This window comes from Ambystoma mexicanum, chromosome 3p (assembly GCF_040938575.1).
Source record: "Ambystoma mexicanum isolate Mex_15411 chromosome 3p, UKY_AmexF1_1, whole genome shotgun sequence".
NCBI lineage: Eukaryota > Metazoa > Chordata > Amphibia > Caudata > Ambystomatidae > Ambystoma > Ambystoma mexicanum.
In genome coordinates this window covers 1,009,938,081-1,009,959,445 of record NC_090925.1, presented here as the reverse complement: position 1 = coordinate 1,009,959,445, position 21,365 = coordinate 1,009,938,081, and the positions used below count along the sequence as shown (strand labels likewise).

Sequence of the window (21,365 nt, the reverse complement as noted above, 5' to 3'; positions counted from 1 at the left end):
TTCTGCCCAAAGTCTGCCGAAGTTGTAAACCACCCCAAAAGCATACTATCAGTATATATATTTACTGTAAGCCCTTCGGAAAGTTCACAAGCTCGAGTCAATGCTATAATCTCTGCGGCCTGCGCAGAGTTTTGCGTGAGTCTTTTGGTTTCCACAACCGTGCTCAATGTGGTGATTGCATAAGCAGTCGTGGATGTACCATCCGGAAGGTTGAAACAGGGGCTATCACAAAACAGCTCCCCTTGTGGATTGTTCAAAGGAGTATCTTTTAGATCGATTCTGCCTTTAGCCTCTTGCTCTGTGGTGTAGAGGCAGTCATGTGACTCTTCATCACTGCAAGCAGTACCTTGCGGGAACGGTAAAAGTTCAGCCGGATTGAGAACACAACATCTGCGAATTGTGATCTGCGGTACAAACAAGATCAATTAGTATTTCGTTAATCGTGCAGAGGTGAGATGTTGCGTTTGTTTTCTGTTTAATAGAACATCTAAAGAGTGAGGTACCATCAGGGTTAAAGCATGGCCTAGGACCATTCCCTCACTCTGTTTCATGGACGCAGCAGCAACGACAGCTCTCAAACATCTTGGCAAAGCACATGCAACAGAATCAAGGGCGGAAGAAAAGTAGCTGCACGGCCTATTCTTCCCTCCATGTTCCTGCGTTAATACAGCCAAAGCACATCCATCACGTTCATGCACATACAACACGAAGGCCTTCTCATAATTTGGTGTGCCCAAAACTGGTGCCGAACACAGTGCAGTCTTGAGCAGATCAAATGCTTGCTGGTGTTCCAAGTTCCACGGCAATGGCGAAGAAATGCCCCTCTTCGTCAAAGCCAACATTGGTTTAATCGTTAACGAAAAATTGGGGATCCACTGCCTACAGTAAGAAGCCATTCCTATCAAGACTCTGACTTCCTTCTGTGTATTTGGCACAGACATGCCAGAAATGATTTGTATCCGCTCAGGCGTCAACCTTCTTCCCTCCTTTGACAGGAGATAGCCTAAATAGGCGACCTCCTGTCGACAATACTGAAACTTTTGAGTGAAGCTTTGTGTCCATGTCGTGCTAGGTGAATAAGCACCAACACGGTGCCCTCCTTACAAGCGCTCTCTGAGTCAGCAGCTAAAAGTAGATCGTCTTCATACTGAAGCAGTGTACAAGTGGTGAGCAACTCAAGTGTGTCAAGCTGCTCTTTCAAAGCCCTACTATAGATGCTAGGACTCTCTGTGTAACCTTGCGGCACACTTGTGAAGGTAAACGAGCGTCCCCCTAAGGTGAAGGTGAACAAGTATCTATTGTCTTTATGTATAGGAATACTAAAGAAAGCGTTCTTAAGATCCACAACACTAAAGTGAGTAGCTGAAGCCAGAATCATAGTTAATATTGTCATCACATCAGGCACAATGGGAAATTGTGGAGCAACAATTTTATTGATGGCACGCAAATCAATGAAACAAAAAGGAATTGCATTATCACCTTTTTTGTACACGGGCAAAATCAGACTATTGCACAAACTACCTGCAATTTCCTCAATTACCCCACGATGCACAAAATCGAGACTATGCACTTCAAAGCTTGCTCACCATCAACCGAGATCTCATACTGGGGAATATGTGGCAACTTTACTCCATGTATCAAAATGATATTAACAGGCTCAATTTGTAGAACACCGACATCATTGTCATCAATTGCCCACAAACACTCGGGAACATCACTAAATTCCGGCGGCAAAGGTCTGGTCAAGAACTGAGAGACAGAAAGTTGCTGTGGTGAAATCGTCAAACGCACTCCATCAGAAGAACAATTAATTACCGCATTTAATTCCTTCAACAGATTCAACCCCAACAAATTCTCTCCGCAATTCGTAGTCAAAAGGAATGGACAGTGGTCCGCAAATGGACCTAAAGTAATCGGTACCGCCGAAGAAACAGGGCAGACTACTGGTGTTCCAGAAAACCCTACAGAAACATTGGTTTGCCCTGACAGTGGAATGTTTGGAACCCGTGAATGGTCAATGGAACACTTCTGTGCCCCTGTATCTATCAAAACTAGATGTTTCCTATTTCCCACTGTCATCTCAACGTAGGGACCTTTCTGATTAACGGGAATAGGCGTCAATTCCAAACCCTGCTTCGGACAATCCTAACGAAACAGAATGTCGTCAAAAGGAAGTTCTTCAGAGAGATATGCAGTAGAAGGATGATCAAAAAATGTTCTATTATCCACACTCGGTGACTGATTATCCTGCGAAAAAGTTTGCTGCGAATCTTGCGAAAACTGACTTCTACCAGGACCCCTTGCCCCAGGGCGGCCTGTGGGTCATCTACCCTTGGCACCAAATGCTGGAGGATCGGGCATTGTGCACGCCAATGACACTCTTGTCTGCAATAAGCACACTGGTTCATGTTTACAGGACCCAAAGGTGCATTACCCTGTGGAGCATACTGTCCCCTAAATTGTGTATTACCCCCTTCTAGGGCCTCTAACAATCTGTTGCAATAGAACTTTAGTTTTTAGGTCTTCCTTTCTCTTTTCAATTCTTTTTTAGTTATTGACATGATTCTCATAGTAGTGAGCCATATGCAATACTTCTGACTGAGACTTCGCTTGCCAAGCGCTTTCTGAATACATAATTTGCGACTGGATGTCAGGCAACAATCCACGCACAAATTTGTCCACAAATGGTCGTTTTCCAGACTCTGTGCTCAAATATTGTCCACTGAAATTTGAAAACACTTGTTCGAACCGATTGAAGAATTCGGTAGCACTCTCAGATTTCCCTTCGACACAAGCAGTAAGTTTGTCCCAAATAATCCTCCTTTCAGCAATTATTGCTTTTAATTTTGTAACTATTCTATCAGGCAAAGTCAGTATTACCTGTGGCGGTCTCTCGCCAGCTGGCCTTTCTCTATCTAGTCTAACCATATCAACCCATGCATCTCCTAACCCTGGTACATCGTCTGTAGTCCTAATATGCTTCCACAAATCAAAAGGTAGGAGTACAGGAAATAAATCAATATCGCTCGAGGTAAATACTGATGATTGCAAGACAGACTCTATCTCTTTGTAGAATCCTGTCGGATTCTTCCTAATATCGGGAATAGATTGTTTAATGGTGTTCACTTCCTGTCGCGAGAACAGGACGTGAACAAACTGACACATAATGTGCAGGAATATCTTGAGCAGGTGTACCTGCTGCAACATTAGCAGGAATCTCAACTTTTGGGACAAATGTCGGAGGAACCTCTCTCATAGGCAACTGAGAAGTAGGCAACTCCGAACGCTTACTGAGCAACAGAGCTAAATCGAGCGCTAAAAGAGTTGAAAAAGTGTCATACGAAAAAGCTCTCTTGTAGATATTCAATAATTCTGCGGGACAACAAATCTTTCTTTTTATACATTCATCCTGCAGGTATTCTACCATTACCTATATCACTTTCCTCTGCATTTCTGGCGTATACTGACTATACGTGTTATATACTTCAACAAGAGTTATCGAGATGTCTGAAATCCACCTAATTGCATCTTTTGTCTAAATTCGTGTTTCACCATTTATCAATTTACAAGGAAGGAACCGTTTCTGTACTAACAGTGTCCAAACTATCACCATAAATATCTTCATTCCGTAACCTCTCCAACTCCCTTCTATACTCAAAAACCCTCTCAACGTGCTCATGTATTTCCTCCGCAGTATCTCTTGAATATGCTAAAATATTCAGATCCCTCAACCCTGTGGCAGATCTATTACATCTAATCTGTTCCACATTATACGTAAATGAACTCTCAATCCTTCAATAAAAACGTTTTTCTCAGGAAAATTATCTAAGTTAGAGAGTGTGGCAAAAACATCAGCTTGTTCACCCCTCTCCATACAATGTGTAGCCCATGCAGTCAATTCATACTTTCTGTCTGGAGACACAGTATTATGACTTACAATCCTTGATCCCGCTCCCCGATCAATTACAAGCGGTACAGAACCACTTGGAAGAGGAAGAGTAGGCAAATCTTGTACATTCGGTAACAAAGGTGTTATTACTGGTGCAGCAGGTAGACCCACCAAACCCGTAACAGCAAGCAAAGGTGGAGGAGCAGGTGGAGGATTAACAACAAGAGGAGGAACAACAGCCGGAGGAAGAGGAACATTAAGAGGCACGATAGGAGGAGCTACGCGAGGAGGAATAACAGCAGGAAAAGGCAAAACAGCAGGAAGAAGAACATACGGAGGTGGCGCAGTGGCACCAGACCTTCATTCATTTAAAAGTTTGTCAATCAACTCATCAGATACATGAAAGTCTTTAGAAGGATAGATTTTCTGAATACCAAGTGAAAAAGCCCTGTCCATACTCCTAACTGACTCAGACTGTTTATTTTGATCATATAACATTTTTTCGGCGTTGGTCATATGACGGCACGCATGTTTTTCTCTACTCTTAAATTGCTGCATAGCTTCTTTCTTCCAATTCTGTAATACATCAAATGCTGCAGGTCTAGCCTTTTTCTTTAATAATATGGATTCTAAGTATTCTATGCAAGGAATTTCAAAACTACCATTGATTGGCCACTGAAGTTCGGAAGCATGTCTAGTTCGTCTGTGCCAAATATCATTAAACACTATACTACCAATGCCATGCTTACAGTACATAGTACACACCGGCGACCCCTCCATTGGCGCCGGTCGGCCAAATTCCAAAGATTATCTGTCACTACGGAATAACGCCCTTAAGCAGACAGATAATTTCCAAGGCATATCAGAATACTGGTGTTACCGGGTCAATAATTGTACTTGCAAGTGCAATACGCCAAAACAAATTATCAGGATAATTAAGAATCGGGTCACGACTCACCTGATCAAAGATCTAAAGGAGGTCCGATCGGATTACAAAGGATCGACGTGGCTGGCGATTCCAGCAAAAATATCCACCTCGATATGGGGACCTTCGTCAAGATGCCGCCTCGGACCGTGAGCTCACCGTCCAGGGATCGGGCCGTTCAGTATTGTTGAGGTATCGCTTCTCATCAAAGAAAGGGGTCCCCTTTTTCACCGTTCGATCCCGGTCCGATAGCCGCGTCAACCTTCAACGAGATGGCATCAATCTTGAGAGTGCCTATTCGGGGGCCATCTTGTAAAATCAAGGAAATATCAAGGCTTGGTACCACCGAAAATTGGACCCGCCAGTCACGAAGTTTCAAAGATTTATTCTGCACAGATTCAAATATCAAAGCGGGTAGCTATCTGTTCACAGCACCTCGCAGCGTGTACCAGAAACACTGTGAGGGGAGTGAGTCCTGGTCATCACAGAACATGCAGTACTTATGCATAATCCACGTCAGAGCTCAGCCCATCTCCATACTAATAAGTTACAAATTTGGGTTCGCTCCCAGTTCACATAGCAAATACAACAATATTGTCTCTACATACTTCAAGTGTTTTCCAGTCCTCAAAATACAATGGTTACAACTTTGTTCTGTCTGGTCATGATAGTTATTCAGCTTAGGCTGATCCTAGTTCCAAGAAACAAATTCACTAGCTTTTTGTTAAGGTACACAGTTTATAGTTTGCCTACATTCAGTTCTTATGTTTGAATATAGCCGAGGCTATTGATACAGAAAACACTTTAAAAATTGGAGTTCACTTTAGCTCCAAGGTTCCTTAAACATAATGACAAACGTTGTTGCCGTCAGCTGTGTGGATCTTTAGCTTTCCAATGTACACAGGATTCCTTCAGAATCTCGCAGCATCAGTTTGCATTCATTGTATAACACTGTTTGTGGGAAGATGAGGTTTGTAGACATAGATAACACTTTGAATGGGAGTTTGTTCTGACTGCAAGGTCTTGTTTGCACAGGACAAATAGTCTGCTCTGCCAGCCCTGGTGTTGACATAGGCTCAAAGGTCGATTCTGCTTTTGCAGTTGAAAACATAGCTAATTATTTACTGAAGAGTGAGCAGGAGTTTTAGAACCAAAGATGGAGGGCTTTTTCCAAGATGGCGATTGAAGTCAATTCTAATTCAGAACTTTGCAATGCGGTTTTCCCCATAGAGCAACTAGGCTTAGGCCAATACGAATCAAAAGGAGGCACTAATATGATTTCCGTTTAACACCACAGCAGCCGATAGTGCATCCTCAGACGCATTGAGTACTTAACTTGAAGTGATTCCAGGCCCGGGCGCAGAGAGAGCATCTTAGAAAGTAAGACATGTCGACCGTGAGACACTTCTTATATCGAAACCACCGAAACCTAGTGAATCCCTAGTGTATGTCACAACACACTGTACAAAGCATGATTATGAAGGTCATACAAAAGAACTGGCCAATGCTGGGAATGGACCTGCAATTACAACAATTATTTCCAAAACTCCTTACGATTGCGTACCGAAAGAGCAGATCACTGCGCAAGAGCCTTATTAAGGCTGAAGTTGTACCACCATCAGCCTCGATTCAATACAAAGGCACGATACCATATCATAAGTGCCAACACTGCTGTAATGTCATCATGGGGAATAGTATCACCCACCCCCACTCAGGGAAACCAATTCAATTGAGGAATTCATGCACATGTGATGCACGGAATGTTGTCTATGTATTGAAGTGCCCATGTGGGTACTACTATGTAAGGATGACTACCAGGAATGTCAAGATAAGATGGACGGAACACAAGTCCAACATACGTACCAAAAACCAAAAATCACCTGTGGCTATGCACTTCCTTGAAGCACGTCATACCATTGCACAATTAAAGTGTGTTATTCTTGAACAGGTATCAATGGGCAGCAGGGGTGGTGACATACAACGGAAGTTACTGCAACGAGAAATCCTGTGGGTTGATTTGTTGGATTTCTTAAGCCCAAGGGGTATGAATACTGATTTTGCTCTAATGTGTTTTGTTTAATCTTTAGGTTTTGGGATACATCATCTACTCAAATCACATCTAACTGTGTTTCATTCCTTGTCTCCTCTGCATTACCCTCGGTAGTACGGTCAAAATCGTTTTGCATTTTGTCATGAATGTATCCAAATTACATCCAACTGCGATCCATTCTTTGTTTCCTCTATACTCACCTCGTTATTTTGATGAAAAAAAATGTTTTGTCATGAATGAGGTTTTATTACTTCAAACGTGATGGCCCCATCTTGTGACATCATTATATTTCCAACTGCGATCCATTTTTTGTCTTTACTGCATTCCCTTTGTAATTATTGTTATACATTTTTTGTCATGAATGAGGTTTATTGTACCGTCTGTGATTCCACTATTTGGGCATCATTGTAATACCTACCCTGCAGGGTGGTGCAGAAGGAACACTCGGGTATTCCCTCCGGTTGACAGGACGTCTGGACCGGCAACCTGGTGCATGAGACTCCTAACAGCATTCCTTGCAGCTTGAGAGCGTTGATATGGGGGCACACTGCTGCAAAATTTCGACCACAGTTGTGCCCCCAGTCTTGCTCTTCAGCTGTGTAATTTTCGCCAATAGTATTTTTATTTTATTTTACCCCCCTACCTCACCCTCTCCTCGCCCCCCCTCAGTTTAATTGGCCCTCGCCGGGCTATTCGGGACTCTGGGGAAGTTGCCATGGCATCTACTTGTTTGAGGCCCAGACCAAGATGGTGGACGCAGCTGTGGTGCCATGCACGCATGCGCATGGTTGCCAGGGCAACGTTATAAACAGTTTGCCAGTCAAGCCGCCCGAGTTCATGCGGTCAGATCCACAGGGATCTCTGCTCATTAGGTAGGACCGGTTCAGTACACTACATGACCTTTATGTATGTTAGTGTCTGTGGGGCACACACGGTTTCGGCCGCATGGAATACAAGTTTTGGGTTCACGTGATATGCAAATGCACACTCTCACAATGTATATTGCTGATGCTTGGTGGATTTGACTCACCTTGAGTCGTATGCACATCTTTCTTCTCTACAATTCGGGCAGGCTTTACTCAGCTGCTTAAATGACACCCAGCCTCACAAGCCATGAAAGTTTTAGCTCTAATCTCAGGTGTAGCAATACGCTTGGGGTTACGCAGATGTATGGGTGAATCCCTGCCCTGTAAGGGCTTTAGTTATGAATTCCCAGATCAATTTACTTTTTACCTACCCTCTCTTAACCTAGGCCGCCTTTTATTGTCTTTATAGAGTTCCTTGAGACCGCACCTTGATCTTGCCCGGTATCCCCACTTGACTTGCTCTGAGTACTGGGTTAGTCTTTCTCTGCCCTTGGCTTTAAGTTTATGTCAATGATCTTAAATGATCAATGAGCGCCAACTTGGCTTTATGATATTTTTCTACACTTGCAGGCTTTGAAGTTGGTTCTGTGTAAAGAATCGTAGAGGTTAGTGTTAATTTGCTTCGGTTTGGTAGAAATTCTCAATTTTAACCTCACTCTAATCGAGACTGAGTGTTTGTTCTGAATTACCCTGTAGGGCTTCTTCAATGAAACTCACGATAACCAGCAACAGGTAGCTCACACCCTGTGGATGGATCTATGATGCGAAACGCGTTGGTGAAAAGATTACACCAGAATTGAGCTATTTTGGAGCTACAAGATACTATGATTGCATGACATAATGTGGAAATTTGATGTGTGAATACCTAGCCACACCTGAACCTGTACAGGCTCTGATGAAATTCTTTTTCCAGACTGTATATTCACATACAATGATTCTTGTGATAACCTAGTATATGGTAGATAATGTACGATTACCCTGTTGCCGTTGACTCCAATTGGATGGATCAGTTGGCGCTATGACATTTAAAACCCTGTGTTATCAACAATAAATACTGGTGTCAACACTGTGATGCTGACATTTATTTGCTTTCAAATCATTGTTGATAAATGCGTATTGAAGTTTAATCCTATTTACATCAGAAATGACATTGCTACTAATGTGAAGAATTTTCCTTACTATTATTGAGATATTTCGCTCTTACCTTTTACTTAATCCAATTGGGACTACGGTTTCCCTAAGAGTGCATTAGGGCCTACTATGTAGTGATACATAGTTCTGTTTTTGTCGTGCTCGAGGGTGCGCCAGAGATGAAGTGCAAGGTATAGTAAGTGCTATGCAGCCAGGAGCCGTGTTAGGTGGAAAAGTGCAAATCTCCAGGGCGGAGGGAGTGCCGAAGCAAGTGCTGAGGTAGACAGAAGCTGGAGATTGGGTGTGAGTGGCCATGGGCCCCCGAAAATGCATAAGGGTCCAAGACACCAATCAGAGCATCTGTGAGATTAGCAGAGGAGGGAAGAAGGGAAGGAGGAGGAAAAAAGGAAAGGCTTGAGGTGCTTTCGGAACTTAAGAAGATCCTGCTCAAGACACAAAGGGGAGGGGGAGGCTGTTCCATAGGAGGGATCTAGCTGAGGAAAGAGAACCACGTCCTGCTCTCCGTTTACTGAAAAGCTTTACACAAAGGGAGTTGGTGTCATAGGAACGTAGAGGTCTAGAAGGAGAGTATTTTGTAAGAGAGTTGCAGATAATCTGGTACCCGGCCCCAGACAGCCTTGTGGATGATGCAGAGGGATTTGAATTTGATCCGGGCAGCAATAGGGAGCCAGTGAAGACTTTTTAGGGCAGGAGAGATGCCTGGATTCTTCACTGGTATCACAAATGTCTCTGGGTCTAACAGATGTTTGTGTCATTCTTGGCCCACAACAATCCTGTTAGATAAAAACTGTTCAGCATTGTAAGTTCTTCTTTAACAAAAGGTTCCTTCTTTTAACACAAGTTCCTTCTTTGTTTATCAAACACTGTTTCTTCTAAACCAGGGGTCTCCAACCTTTACGTTAGCATGAGCTACTTCTTGATAATGGCCATTAGGGGGGAGGTACTGGCGAGGGTTACTGGGGCGGGAGGCTAGGGGGGGATTGATGTCGATGAGTATGTGAATTTTTACCAATATTATTTTAGGCAGTTTAGCTGCTTTTTATATAAAAAAGTTAAAATAAATATATGCATTTACCATGATATTAATAACTTCAGAAACATCTTTATGTCATTATCTTTCATTAGTAGGTGTATCCTAAAAATGGTCAAGCATATACACGTGTAGGAAACCAATAAAGACATTCAGTGTGAAGCTTGATGCTGCATTCAATCACCAATGCTCAGTAATCTGGTGTGTAGCTTGAAACAGCGACAGCACTCAGATGCGGTCAGACGGGATCAAAGTTTTGATTTCAGGAAGTTCATGTCTGAAAAGGGCAGATTTGCAGAGATAGGCAATCACATAGATGGTCCATCACATTGACTGATAATGCAAATGTCCTCATTGCCATAGTATTTGCACCTGACATTGCAAACATACATTCAGGACCGTTTTTAAAATCTCTTACAGCAGACACAGCCACGGGAATCACTGCATCCTTCAAAATGGCTCCATATGTAAAAGTGCATTTGTTTTTTATCAAGTAATTAGCAACTTTGAAGGATACCTGTAACAGCATTTGCAATACAGCGTTTAGTTTACCTACTTTTTTAGGATCGCTAACAGCATCCACTGGGAACATTTATTTTCATAATTTGTGTGTATTATTATAAAATGCCTTTCAACATTACTCTTTTTTCCACTGTAACATGGGCACTGTAGATTAATGATGTGCATTTTCCTTTTACGCAGGAAAACAAATATGTTTCCCACTGTGGATGGAAATGGTACATCTTTTGCCTTTGCTGGGAGGTGTGTCTACATCTGAATCCAGTAATACAAATGTGGTGTTGCATGATTGAAAGGCGTAAAAGCCTCTTTCAAGGCTTTTGCGCCTTTCAATCAAGTTACACCACTGATGAACATGAGCTCCACAGTGCTCATTTTGGTGTCTGATGCAAGGAGCTACTGGGGAGCCTCAGGCGAGCTAGCAGTGGCTCGCGATCTACTGGTTTGAGACCCATGTGCTAGACACTCCTTGTAGGTTTGCAGTTTGCCTTGTACACTCCAATGCCAGGACTTTGCTTGTACTGTTAACTGCCAGGTGTGTGTCTGCCAGGACTTCTCATATGTTATATTTCCTCTTTATATCCAAGTAGCATGTACCTTTCTTAGCTTGGTATATCTACTTGATTCACAGATCTTTTAAGCTTTCCCCACATTGGCATTCACTTCTTATTGGGGTTCGGGTTGACACTCTGCCCTTTTCAATTCAGAATCTTCTTATTATTTAATTTCCGTAACTTCACAATGTTCAAATTCCCTTTGGTGGGGTCGCCCAACTGCCGCCCCCCCCCCCCCTTTGCCGCTTGCTTCCCACTCTGGGCGGATATGAAATCTTTACAGCTTCTCTCACGGCTACGCTCCTGCACACTGGTTTCTCTTCCACTCCTGATAAGGACACCGCGTTTCTCTTGGCTGCCAGGTACCCAGGAATCCACTCGCGGTTCCTACTGTCTCCACGTCATGCCTCGCTTGCACCATGTTACTTTCCTTTTATCTCGGCGAGCTCCTTTGCTCCACCACACCAGCTCATGCCTCCAGCTTCCGCACACCTGCTCGTGCCACCAGCTTCCGCACACTGGATCGTGCCTCCGTCTTTTCCTGAGCTCTCTCTCATAGTTCGGTCACCATTTTTGAAAGTACTACGCACATTTGTTGTAATCCAACAACTAGCATGTTCATTAAGCTTGACGCTCCAGCTGCTCGGTATCAATTCCTCCTCGTCTCAGTACTTAGGTGGTTGTGGGAATTCAAGTGCATTGATGGTTTCTGATGTATAGTACTTGAAGGGTCTTTCCTGGAGCTTTTACTCTTCAGGTTATGTATTGGAGTTTGGCCTAAAGGGTGTTGGAAAAAGGTTTCTTTATTTCCCTTATAGGGGGAACAGATGCATAGCAATAGGTCATTAGCGTATTGGGCAACAAGAGATCTTCCTCATGAGAAAATGGAGGATACTGCGCATCATCCAATGAAGCCATGATATCTCCCGGTTCCTATCTTCTTCCATGTGATCTCTCGTCATACAACCGCCTCCAGGTTCAGGATCAGGTAGTGGCCGCCGTTCCCTGGCTATTTGGGAGGAAGCTACCGCCGGGGGAATCTGATGACCCCATTGAATTCTTCATACTGTTTTCCTTCAACAGAGTTCAGTGTGAATTAAGCTATCCCTTAGAATTGGACATTATTTAGTAGCTGTAGATGCATGCATTGAACAGCAGACATGCCTGAGTAGCAAGCTACATGTTGGGTAAAAAGTCTGCCTCTCAATTGGAGATGAGCTTTATTTATGATCCTCTCGCTCCTCGTTACAATGATGCCAAACATCTCTAAGGTTGCTTTCTGTTTGATTAAACTTGAGGTGATGGACCCACTGCAGAAGTGGTTTCTTGGCACAGTATTTTTGGATTCATTACCCAGCCATGTTCTATTGCAGTTCTCCTAGCATAGTATGCTGGTACATGAACATTATGGCAAAGAATTCTGGTGCAGTGATAGCATAGCAGATTACTCTTGGTGGTGGCTATCCTGGGACAGTATTATGTGGCTTTAAACTTCTCACTTAGGGGTAATTTTAAGTTCTGTGCTAATTACTGGGAGAGGAACACGATGCTGGCAATTGTGCATTCGTGGTCCTTTGAGTGCAATTCCACTTTTCTCTTGTAACGGTTGCTAAAAAACACTTGTGAATCTTGGTAATTCTGAGTTCTCACGATCTGGTAACCATGAAAATGGCAGCGCTATGCGGTATAAATAAACATAACACCCATTACACAAAACAATTAGTAATGCTGGCAACCATGTATGCGATGATGGCTGACGTCACACTTAATCCCTATGTATTCCTTTTTGTTTTTACAGATGTAAAAAGACAGGCCAGGTTTCAAGCATCTATGCTCATAGGAAAATTCAATATGGGCGGAAATGCAGTTGTATTTTCAGCATTGAGTATGGTAATCTACCAATTATCAACAACTGTACTTGGAAAAATGGGCCTCAGAAGTACGGTGGTGAGGGTAAAAGTTGTGGTAATTACATTACTGCTGCATTACTACACTCCAAGTTTGGTGGTAAGGTGGGGGATTTACCTCCAGAAAAAAAGCTAGAAGTAAATCCTCCACCTCACTGCCCAAACAATACCGGCAAAATTACTGCTGGTAGAAATAAAGCAGAAATCCTCATGGAGTCCTATGGATTCTGAAAATGGGATTAACACTGCCCTACAACTACGTGTAATCCCACGGTAAACCCGTGAGACCAAATGACAGTAATGGTAATCAAGTTTGGCAGTAACTCTGCGGATTTACTGGTGAATTACCACCAAAATCATAATGAGGCCCAAATGTGTTCTGCAATGTTTTGATTTATTGAGAAACAGTATTCCCCAAAGTCACCACAGAAGGGCTTGTATTTCATTCAGTGCACTTGCTCACTGACCCTGAGTTTGTGCAGAACCAAAATCATTCCATTAAATTGGTATCACTGCTGGCCAGGTACAGGAATGAGCATCTCTCACTTGTAGCAGGTGACCCTACCGATTTTGAGGAACAGTGACAAATTTAAGAAAGAGAGTGAATCTTACTTTGAAAGTCTTCCTGCTGGATCTTCTGATACTTTGGTGGTCGCCCAATCCTGAAAAACATAAGTGTTATTTCTGGTATGCTGCAAGGTTTTTCATTTCTTTCTCTGTATTACTTGTTCATCCTAAATCAAATTACTGCCATTTTACCAATTCACGCTTATATGCTTTTTAGCCAGACTCAGAGAACATTTTGTCCAAAAAAAATAAAACTCGGGGAGGCACAGGGCAAGGGGAGTCATGGTGGAGAACTATTATGTGGGTTCCATAGTCTCCAGCCCCTAGGAACAGCTGTTAGATTTGTTCGTTTGGTCACGTGGTTGCATTTTGTCTGTCATGAGGCTTCATTCTCCACCTCCCACATAAAATCAAACTGTAAATGGAAAATCCTTTTCTCAGTAGTTCTGCTCCTGCCACTTTGCAGACAGGCCACATATATCAAGCAGAAAGATGGAGTTACAATGGGTGAGGACCTTGTTCTTCCAGTGGAAGATTGTTTTCCGAAGCTCCCCCCTGACCCGCACAATGTCACTTGCGGTCAGAAACTACCGCCCTGCACATTATATTCTGGTCATAATGGAAGTCCACTAACTACCACCTCTTAATTTGAAATGGTGAACCCACCACTTACTGCAGTCATATCTTTGTATGTACCTATCGGCCCCCACCCTCCTTGAAAGCAGACCCTGTGAAGGGTAATGTAGAAAAAGGCTACTCCGATTAACACTGACTAGGCTCATCATGGTCTATTTCAATGGGGCTAACCTATGGGCATGTTTAAGTGGTTAGCTTATGTTTTCTCAATGAGTGTCACATGTGCTCGATTTATGCCAGTTAGGGACCGTCTAACAGCACACTTTTCTGGCATCAACCTGCATTGACAAATATTTCTGTACTATCAAATTTGGACAACAGCAAAACTACAAAGATCAGAAGCAGGTGGAATTTAGAATGAAGTGCTATTCAAAACACGATATTCCGATTATTACTTGTGAACTGGAATTAAAGTATTTATATGTGATGGGAAGTCAGTCATGTTAAAGCTGAGAGTATTTTGTATTTCTCATAGTCCTCTGGATGTACATGATCAATGGCAGAGCAAAATCACAGCCATAATTGGGGTGATGATGCAGTCGAAAGTCTGAGCAATTATGATTTTCTGGCACAAACAGAAAAGCCCAACTTTGTGTCCATGACGTTTGTCTCTGCCCAGGACACTGGCATGCCCAGTGACACACAAGACGTCACCTACAAAGGTGGGGTTCCTGGTCTGAGAACCAGAATGGTGATCACATAGGTGCTAGATACCATATCAGGTCCTATTATGTGTAACGCATAGGTCCGTCGCAGACAGAGGTAGTGTAATGTGAGTAGGCTGAGCAAAAGTGGACAGGTCTCCCATGGTGCTACAAAGGCATGTCCCTTAAAGCCAAAGGATGTTCGATTAGGCAGTTGATTGTTAATGTAACTGACAAAATATATCTTACTGACTTTTCTGAATTAACCTCTGTGTAAATCTATAAAAACCCAGAGCGCTGTGTGAGGGCCTGAGAGTAAGAAACGAACACAAAGGTGGCATATTGATTGATAATGACTTTTGTTGAAGACAAAATAAGAAGGGTTGGAGAAAGTCCTACCTGGCCCTATCTCTATGAGGGGATTCCCTGTCCCAGCAAAACTAATGATACTGTCAGTGTCAGGATGTCCAACTTATAGTCCACCGTCTTGTATCCAAATCCTATCCTAGCCCTCGCAAACTAATCTTAGGAAAAAGGTGAAAAGGGAAAGTCTTTTGGCTGACGACCTGCAGCCCGATATCATAGTTCCAAACTGAAAGTTCAAAAATGGTGTAGAAAAGCATTATAAATCCCCCCTTACGCCACCTGGTCTGCCCTTCCGCTGCCCATGACCTACTTCTTCCTGCTGAGTCTCTGTGTGGCCCCTTGTGAAGTCCTCGGTTCTCCTCGAGCGTTGAACAAAGACACCATCCTTTTCACCCCGCTCTGTCTTTGAATGACAGCTGACCAATCACGCTGTGAAAAAAGGATGGAGTGTGTACCTTCATTCCTTTTGGCGATATTCCTTGCATCCTCTTCCTTGTCCAGTGCTACCATTGAATACTGTGCGTCTTTTACCTCAATGGGTTCCACTGGAGTAAACAGTACATTGTGGTACTTGGTGGAGGGTACAGAGGAGGAGTTGAAGTAAAGGTGGGAGGGTTAAAGTGGCACTGTGTTCTCCCTATTTGGGCACTGCTTTCGGCAGGGGCGGGTCCTCTTTCCCCATGAGGTCCTCTCGCTGAGTTCCACTACCAGGGGGATAATCGGTTAGCAGCCTCACCACCCTGGCCTCATGGGGGGGGGGGGGGCTTCCAAATCTAAAGCAGTGACGATACCTTGGGATTGGTCACAGCTGTAAGCTGTATGGAAATAAAAGTTAAATCTACCTTTGCTCCCTGGGTTAGATATGGGATTTGTTGCTGGGTTTCCACAGTCGGGAGAGACATGGAGGTGCATTGTAACTCAGAGCGCTTGCAAAATTTGCACCCCACTTATCAGCTACGTGGCTTACTTTTACATCGTTTACCTGACATCTTTTTGTATTTCGTTTACCTTCCATGATGCCGTTTCTTTCGCGGTGTGAAGCTCATCAGGTTCCTCTTGCGTGCAGACAGCTCACTGTCTGAGAAATCAGCCTTTGTCCTTCCTTGATTTTTCTCTGCCAGTGGACATCCTGAGAGGCAATGATGGGCAGTGAAACGGCCAGTTACATGCCCCGACCCATCGCATCCAGGCGTAGGGCACTTCCTAAAGAATCAAAACCAATCAAAATTTAAGCAAGAACAATCACTAAGCGATATTAAAGTGTCATGTTAAAAGTCGATGTAAAGGTTGTCATAGCTGTAAAGACCATTGGAGCTGCTCCTTTTCTGCATGTGTGATAATCGGTTTGAATGCGAGTGTGATAATCATATGATATCTTAGGTTATTTATAATGTGTTTAATACCCAGAGGTTTCTAAGCGCGGACCCGGGGATCGAACCTTTGGTTGCTGCGTGTCGTCTTGATTCCAAGGCATGCATGTTGCCCCTGAGCTATCCTCCCGAGACAGGGAGGAAGTATTAAGAGGTACATGAATGCTTCAGTGTATTTATGTATGTGTGCCATCGTATTGATAATGAAAAAAGAGAAGTTGGGTAGGTTTTGTTGCTGTCCATAACAACACACTTTTATTTCAAGAAAATGTAGCAAACATGTTACATATTTGCTTCACAACATGGCAACACGTTGAAACCGGAGGAAGGACTAGCTAAACATTTTGGAGATATCGTAGCAATTCATTTAGTTAAAATATTGTTTTGAAAAAGCAGATAGTAAGTAGTGAACTACTTGTTGGCCAAATGTGTATTGTTGGGCAAGTGTGAAGCCATATGTTGAAGCAAACATTGAGACTATGACTGTGGCAAGCAGCAGATGGGTGTACAATACTGATCCCCACAGAATAATTCAATTTATGAATTTGCACAAATCCAATTATAGCACAGCACAGGATTTTTGTTCTGACTTCTTGTGCTCTTATTAATAACCAGTAATGCTCTTGCCCATAAACAAAAAAGTGACTACTGAGGACAAATGAAAGAGAATGAAGTGTTGGCACAGAACTTCCTGAAATCTTAAATGTTGCTACCCTATGAACATTATCCAAATCCTCGGTTTGTCTGCAATACTCCAATGCTACTGAGATTGTACGCATTCCCGCAGTGCTTAAAATAAGCTCCAAATAAACGGCTCTCAACCCATTAAACCGTGAGCAGAAAAATAAAGTGTGTCACAGTCTCCTCATTGGAGCTACAGAGCAGACAAATACCAGAGCCTGTAATACCCCAAGATTTCAGGAAGGACGCCAACCTCAAAATTCCCATCCTATAAGGAACAAAGCATGTTCATGCTTGGGGTTGATATTATCAACATATCTTTCAAAGCCCAAATCCTGTTTGCTCCTAAAGTAACTCGGGCACAGTTTCAGGCTGTGACAAGCTTCTTTTTTTTCCCTACTGTGCGCTACAAATGCTTTTCTTTTAATTCAAATGGACGGAGCATTTGTAATTTTCTGGGAGTTTTACTGAAGTTCACCTGTGGTAGAACTGTAGAAGACTCACTCTTAGGTGTGCTGGTATCCAAATTTTAGGTTTGGCCTGAACTACCCAAAAGGTTTGGTAGTTATGTTCGAACAGCCAGGCTTAGTCTAGGAGGGACGAGGGTTGTAGATAAGTACAAAGACCCCAGAGCACACTTGTAGTCAAGAATACACGTGCACACTGCATTTTTATAAACACTAAGGCAATTAACACATTACTAGGATTTCAGATAAGGAAACGTAACATTGGTTGAGCATTACTAAATTCATTGGTAGACTTTAGATGATAAATAGGTAAGTAGTCAGAGTAGCATTCAAGTTAGCAAATCAATTATTTAATCAACATTCAATATAATGCAACAAGGATACTGTTAAGTAACTTCCAGGTAGCCTATACGTTAGAAAGTCCAGGTCTATCTGGGGAGGAGAGTCTCAATGTCAGTTGGGACAAAGGGTGGCCAGGGCCCATGGGTGGAAGAACAAAGTAATACAGGCACTGTCAAAGGTAAAAGTTTAGCAGGATTCTTCAATGTTGCAGGAAGGGAAAATGTTCAGTATAAAGGGGGTTCAGGGTGGTTGCATAGACCCCCTGATGGATTGTAGCCCAAAGGAACAATGTCCTTAGGACTGGGAGAACACTATTAGGTTGTCCACGCAAATGTGTCTCAAGGATCTCAGGAGGAGAACAGATCAACACAGCAGGCACCCAGGTCAGCACCTGGGAACGGGCCAGTACCTTTTCTGATGAAGAACAACAATGTTACTGGCGGGTCCCCAAGGTGAGGCAACAGCAGCTCCTTTTCAGACTCTTGGTCTGGAGGTTGATGAAAGAACTTTTGCCGGGAGCAGATGGTCAGTTTGTTCGGATTGGATGCCCAGCAGATCTTCACAATACTGGCATGTTGGGACTCGGCACAGGCATCGGAGCAGCGACGGTTGTCATACGGCCGACTTCCCTTCATTTCTGGGTCCCTGACTTGGAAGAGGAGACGTCTCAGAGCGCGAAAGTGTTACCTGTAGGCCCAGAAGGATCCGCACAAGGTCCAACCGAAACCGTGCTTCAGGAGACGATGCCCAGAAAAAGGGTCCAAGTCCCAGGGTATTGGGAAATTGCAGCCCAGGACGGTCGCAGCTCTTTGAGGGATGGCTCGAAATGCAGTTTGTCTCGAGACTGGTTAGGCCCACCAGTCCAAGGGAGGAAGTTGTCCGGTCTAGATCTTCCCTGTTGAGTAAAAGAGGAGGCTGGAGCAGCAGCGTTTTCTCCGCAGTATCTGGCGGTCGCTGGAGGTGGCGGCAGTCGTCCTCCTTCCTATTGGTCGATTCTGCCATTCTCTTTAGAACCCTCCCATTTTCATGCAGGAAAACTGTCAGGATTCACCAATCACCATTCAAGACTTCATGCAAATCTGGGGGCTGGCTTGTCCAAAAGGACACCCACCGTCCCAGTTCGAACTGCATCCACGCAGACACACTGCAGGACAGAGACCAGGGGAGTTTCAGTCAACTCACCCACTTCCTGTCCTTTCAGGCATGCAGGGAGCCTTGGCAGGCTTTCGCAAGGAAGCCTGCCAAAGACAAAAGACCTAGCAGGATCTCCCCCACCCAAGTAGGTAGAAGAAGGCTCAAGAAAGGACAAGTCATCAAGAGTTGGCGAACAGACCATTTTAGGACAATGGTGACACATTTCTCTTACTGCAGCTGCGATAGCAGGCGGCGTGTAAAGTTCACAAAAAGTAGGTAGAAATCATCCACTGCCACTAGCCACTCAGATGAACATGTGTCGGAACTCACAACCTTGATTCCCCTTTCCACAAACTCCTCCTCACCTGATTCTTCAATGGAGTCTGTCGGGGATTCTGTCTCCCTTTTCTTTCTAGATTTCCTAGGTTCCTTCCTCTTCTTGTCCTTCTTTTGATGTAGATAAGGACGTGACTCCCCGGAGGCCACCGTGACCGGATGAGAACCAAATCCCAGGAGCCAGCCCCCAATTCCAGGGAAAAAGCTGCAAGGCTGGAAAAAACCCTGTGTAGATTGTGTTCCTGCTTGAAGGCTGGAGGGTTTATGTAGAATGGTCCAATAAATTAAAGTAGTAAGGACTCTGGTTCCGGATGACACCGAGTGGTGTTACAAATCTGCAGGTTCGTTCACAGTATTCACATGTACAGCTGTTATAGATGGTAGCAGGACTGTTAGCACTGGCTGGTTGGAAACAAGGCAGGTAGAACTGTCTCTGAAGTACGGATATGGGCAAGCAAAGGCGTCAAAGAACCAAATAGCGCTCAACTGGCTGGGCAACGCAAATGCAGGTGAGTCGAGGTAAACGACACAAGTTGCGGTGAGTCTGTTAGAACAACATATGAAGCAGGAGCGCCGAAGAAATCATTAGCGCAAAGTCCGCTAGAACAGCTCAGAAAGTCCGTCCAAGCAGAAAACAGAGGGAGTAGGCGTAAGAGATAAGGTAAAGGAAACAAATGCAGAAAAAGGTATGAGTCGGAGGAATAGCACTGTAGTAAAGCAAATGAAAGTAACGGAAAAAAAACAAGGAAGTGGATAGCGACTGAGTATGAGAGTTTACCTCACAGTGCAATTAATAGAGAAACGATCTGCAAAGATAGCTACCCAAGGAGGACTTATGCCACTAGTGAAAGGAGTAGGTATTGCGAAAAGAGGGGAAGGTGGAAAGGCTGAAAATTATTGGTACGCAGGGAAAGAGCTCTGAGAACTAGTGTTGGGGGTAATACGAAAGTACTACGATACAACGCATCAGAGAACCGGTGCGTAAAACGTAAATACATGCTGGAAGCCATCTTGGATGAGGCATAGACCGTTAAGACAGGCTTCTGGCCTCCATGTTAGGTGTGCTGCCATTGAAACCAGACCTTCCACGGCTGGTGCATTATAGTATGCCGCCTTCGGTGTCTGGGTCCACCTGGCTTGCTCGGTTCAACCTGTGAAATCTCTGAATAAGTCTTGGAGCGTTTGTATGAGTCTTGGGCTCCCAGGTCCTTTTAGATCTTGGGTACCCCTTCCAGTGTACCAAGTACTGTAAGGTTCCCCGTTGATAACAAGAATCCACCAGTCTGGCTACCTCATACTCCTCGGGTTCGTTTGAAGTAGCTACACTTGTCTTCTTGATGCTTCTATGGAATGGATCCTCCACATGTGCCTTTAGTAAGGAAGTGTGGAAGACTGGGTCTATTCTCTTGAGTCGAGAAGGTAGGTTCAGTCTGTAAGTGACTAGATTGATCTTTGCTTCAATCCTATACGGCCCAATGTATCTTGGAGAGAATTTGCCCAGTTGTGCCCAGCGAGGTAAATATCTGGTGGATAACCAGACCAGTGATCCTGGACCCCATTGTGGATTCGGTCTTCTTTTGGTATCGGCGTACTTCTTATAATTCTTTCGGCTCTCTTCCAAAGTAAGCAGAGCAGACTAATGAATCCGTTGAAGCTCAGACACTACTTCATCCACTGCTGGAGCTTTAGTACCTCCAGGAACTACAGCAGGTGGGAAATGCGGATGGTAATCATAGGTGCACTGAAAAGGGCTCATTCCGATGGCTGTATGAACTGTGTTGTTATAGGTGAACTCTGCTATCAGTATCAGAGACGCCCAATTATCTTGTTCCTTATTGCAGAAACACTGAAGGTACTCTTCAAGAGTGGCATTAAGTTTCTCCGTCTGTCCTTTGGTCTGGGGGTGATACCCCGATGATAATGCTCTATG

General features: G+C 43.8%; 1 protein-coding gene across 2 annotated transcripts in view; it reads right to left on the bottom strand.

The window, feature by feature from the left end:
• L3MBTL1 (L3MBTL histone methyl-lysine binding protein 1) overlaps positions 1-21,365 on the bottom strand; it is a 1,278,801-nt gene that overhangs the window by 128,901 nt on the left and 1,128,535 nt on the right. For both annotated transcript variants that reach the window (XM_069652331.1, XM_069652332.1), the window contains exons 18-19: positions 16,114-16,308; positions 13,505-13,554 (exon numbers count right to left, since the gene is read on the bottom strand). In XM_069652331.1, coding sequence (XP_069508432.1) covers positions 13,505-13,554; positions 16,114-16,308 — 245 coding nt within the window. The remainder of the gene's footprint in view (positions 1-13,504; positions 13,555-16,113; positions 16,309-21,365) is intronic.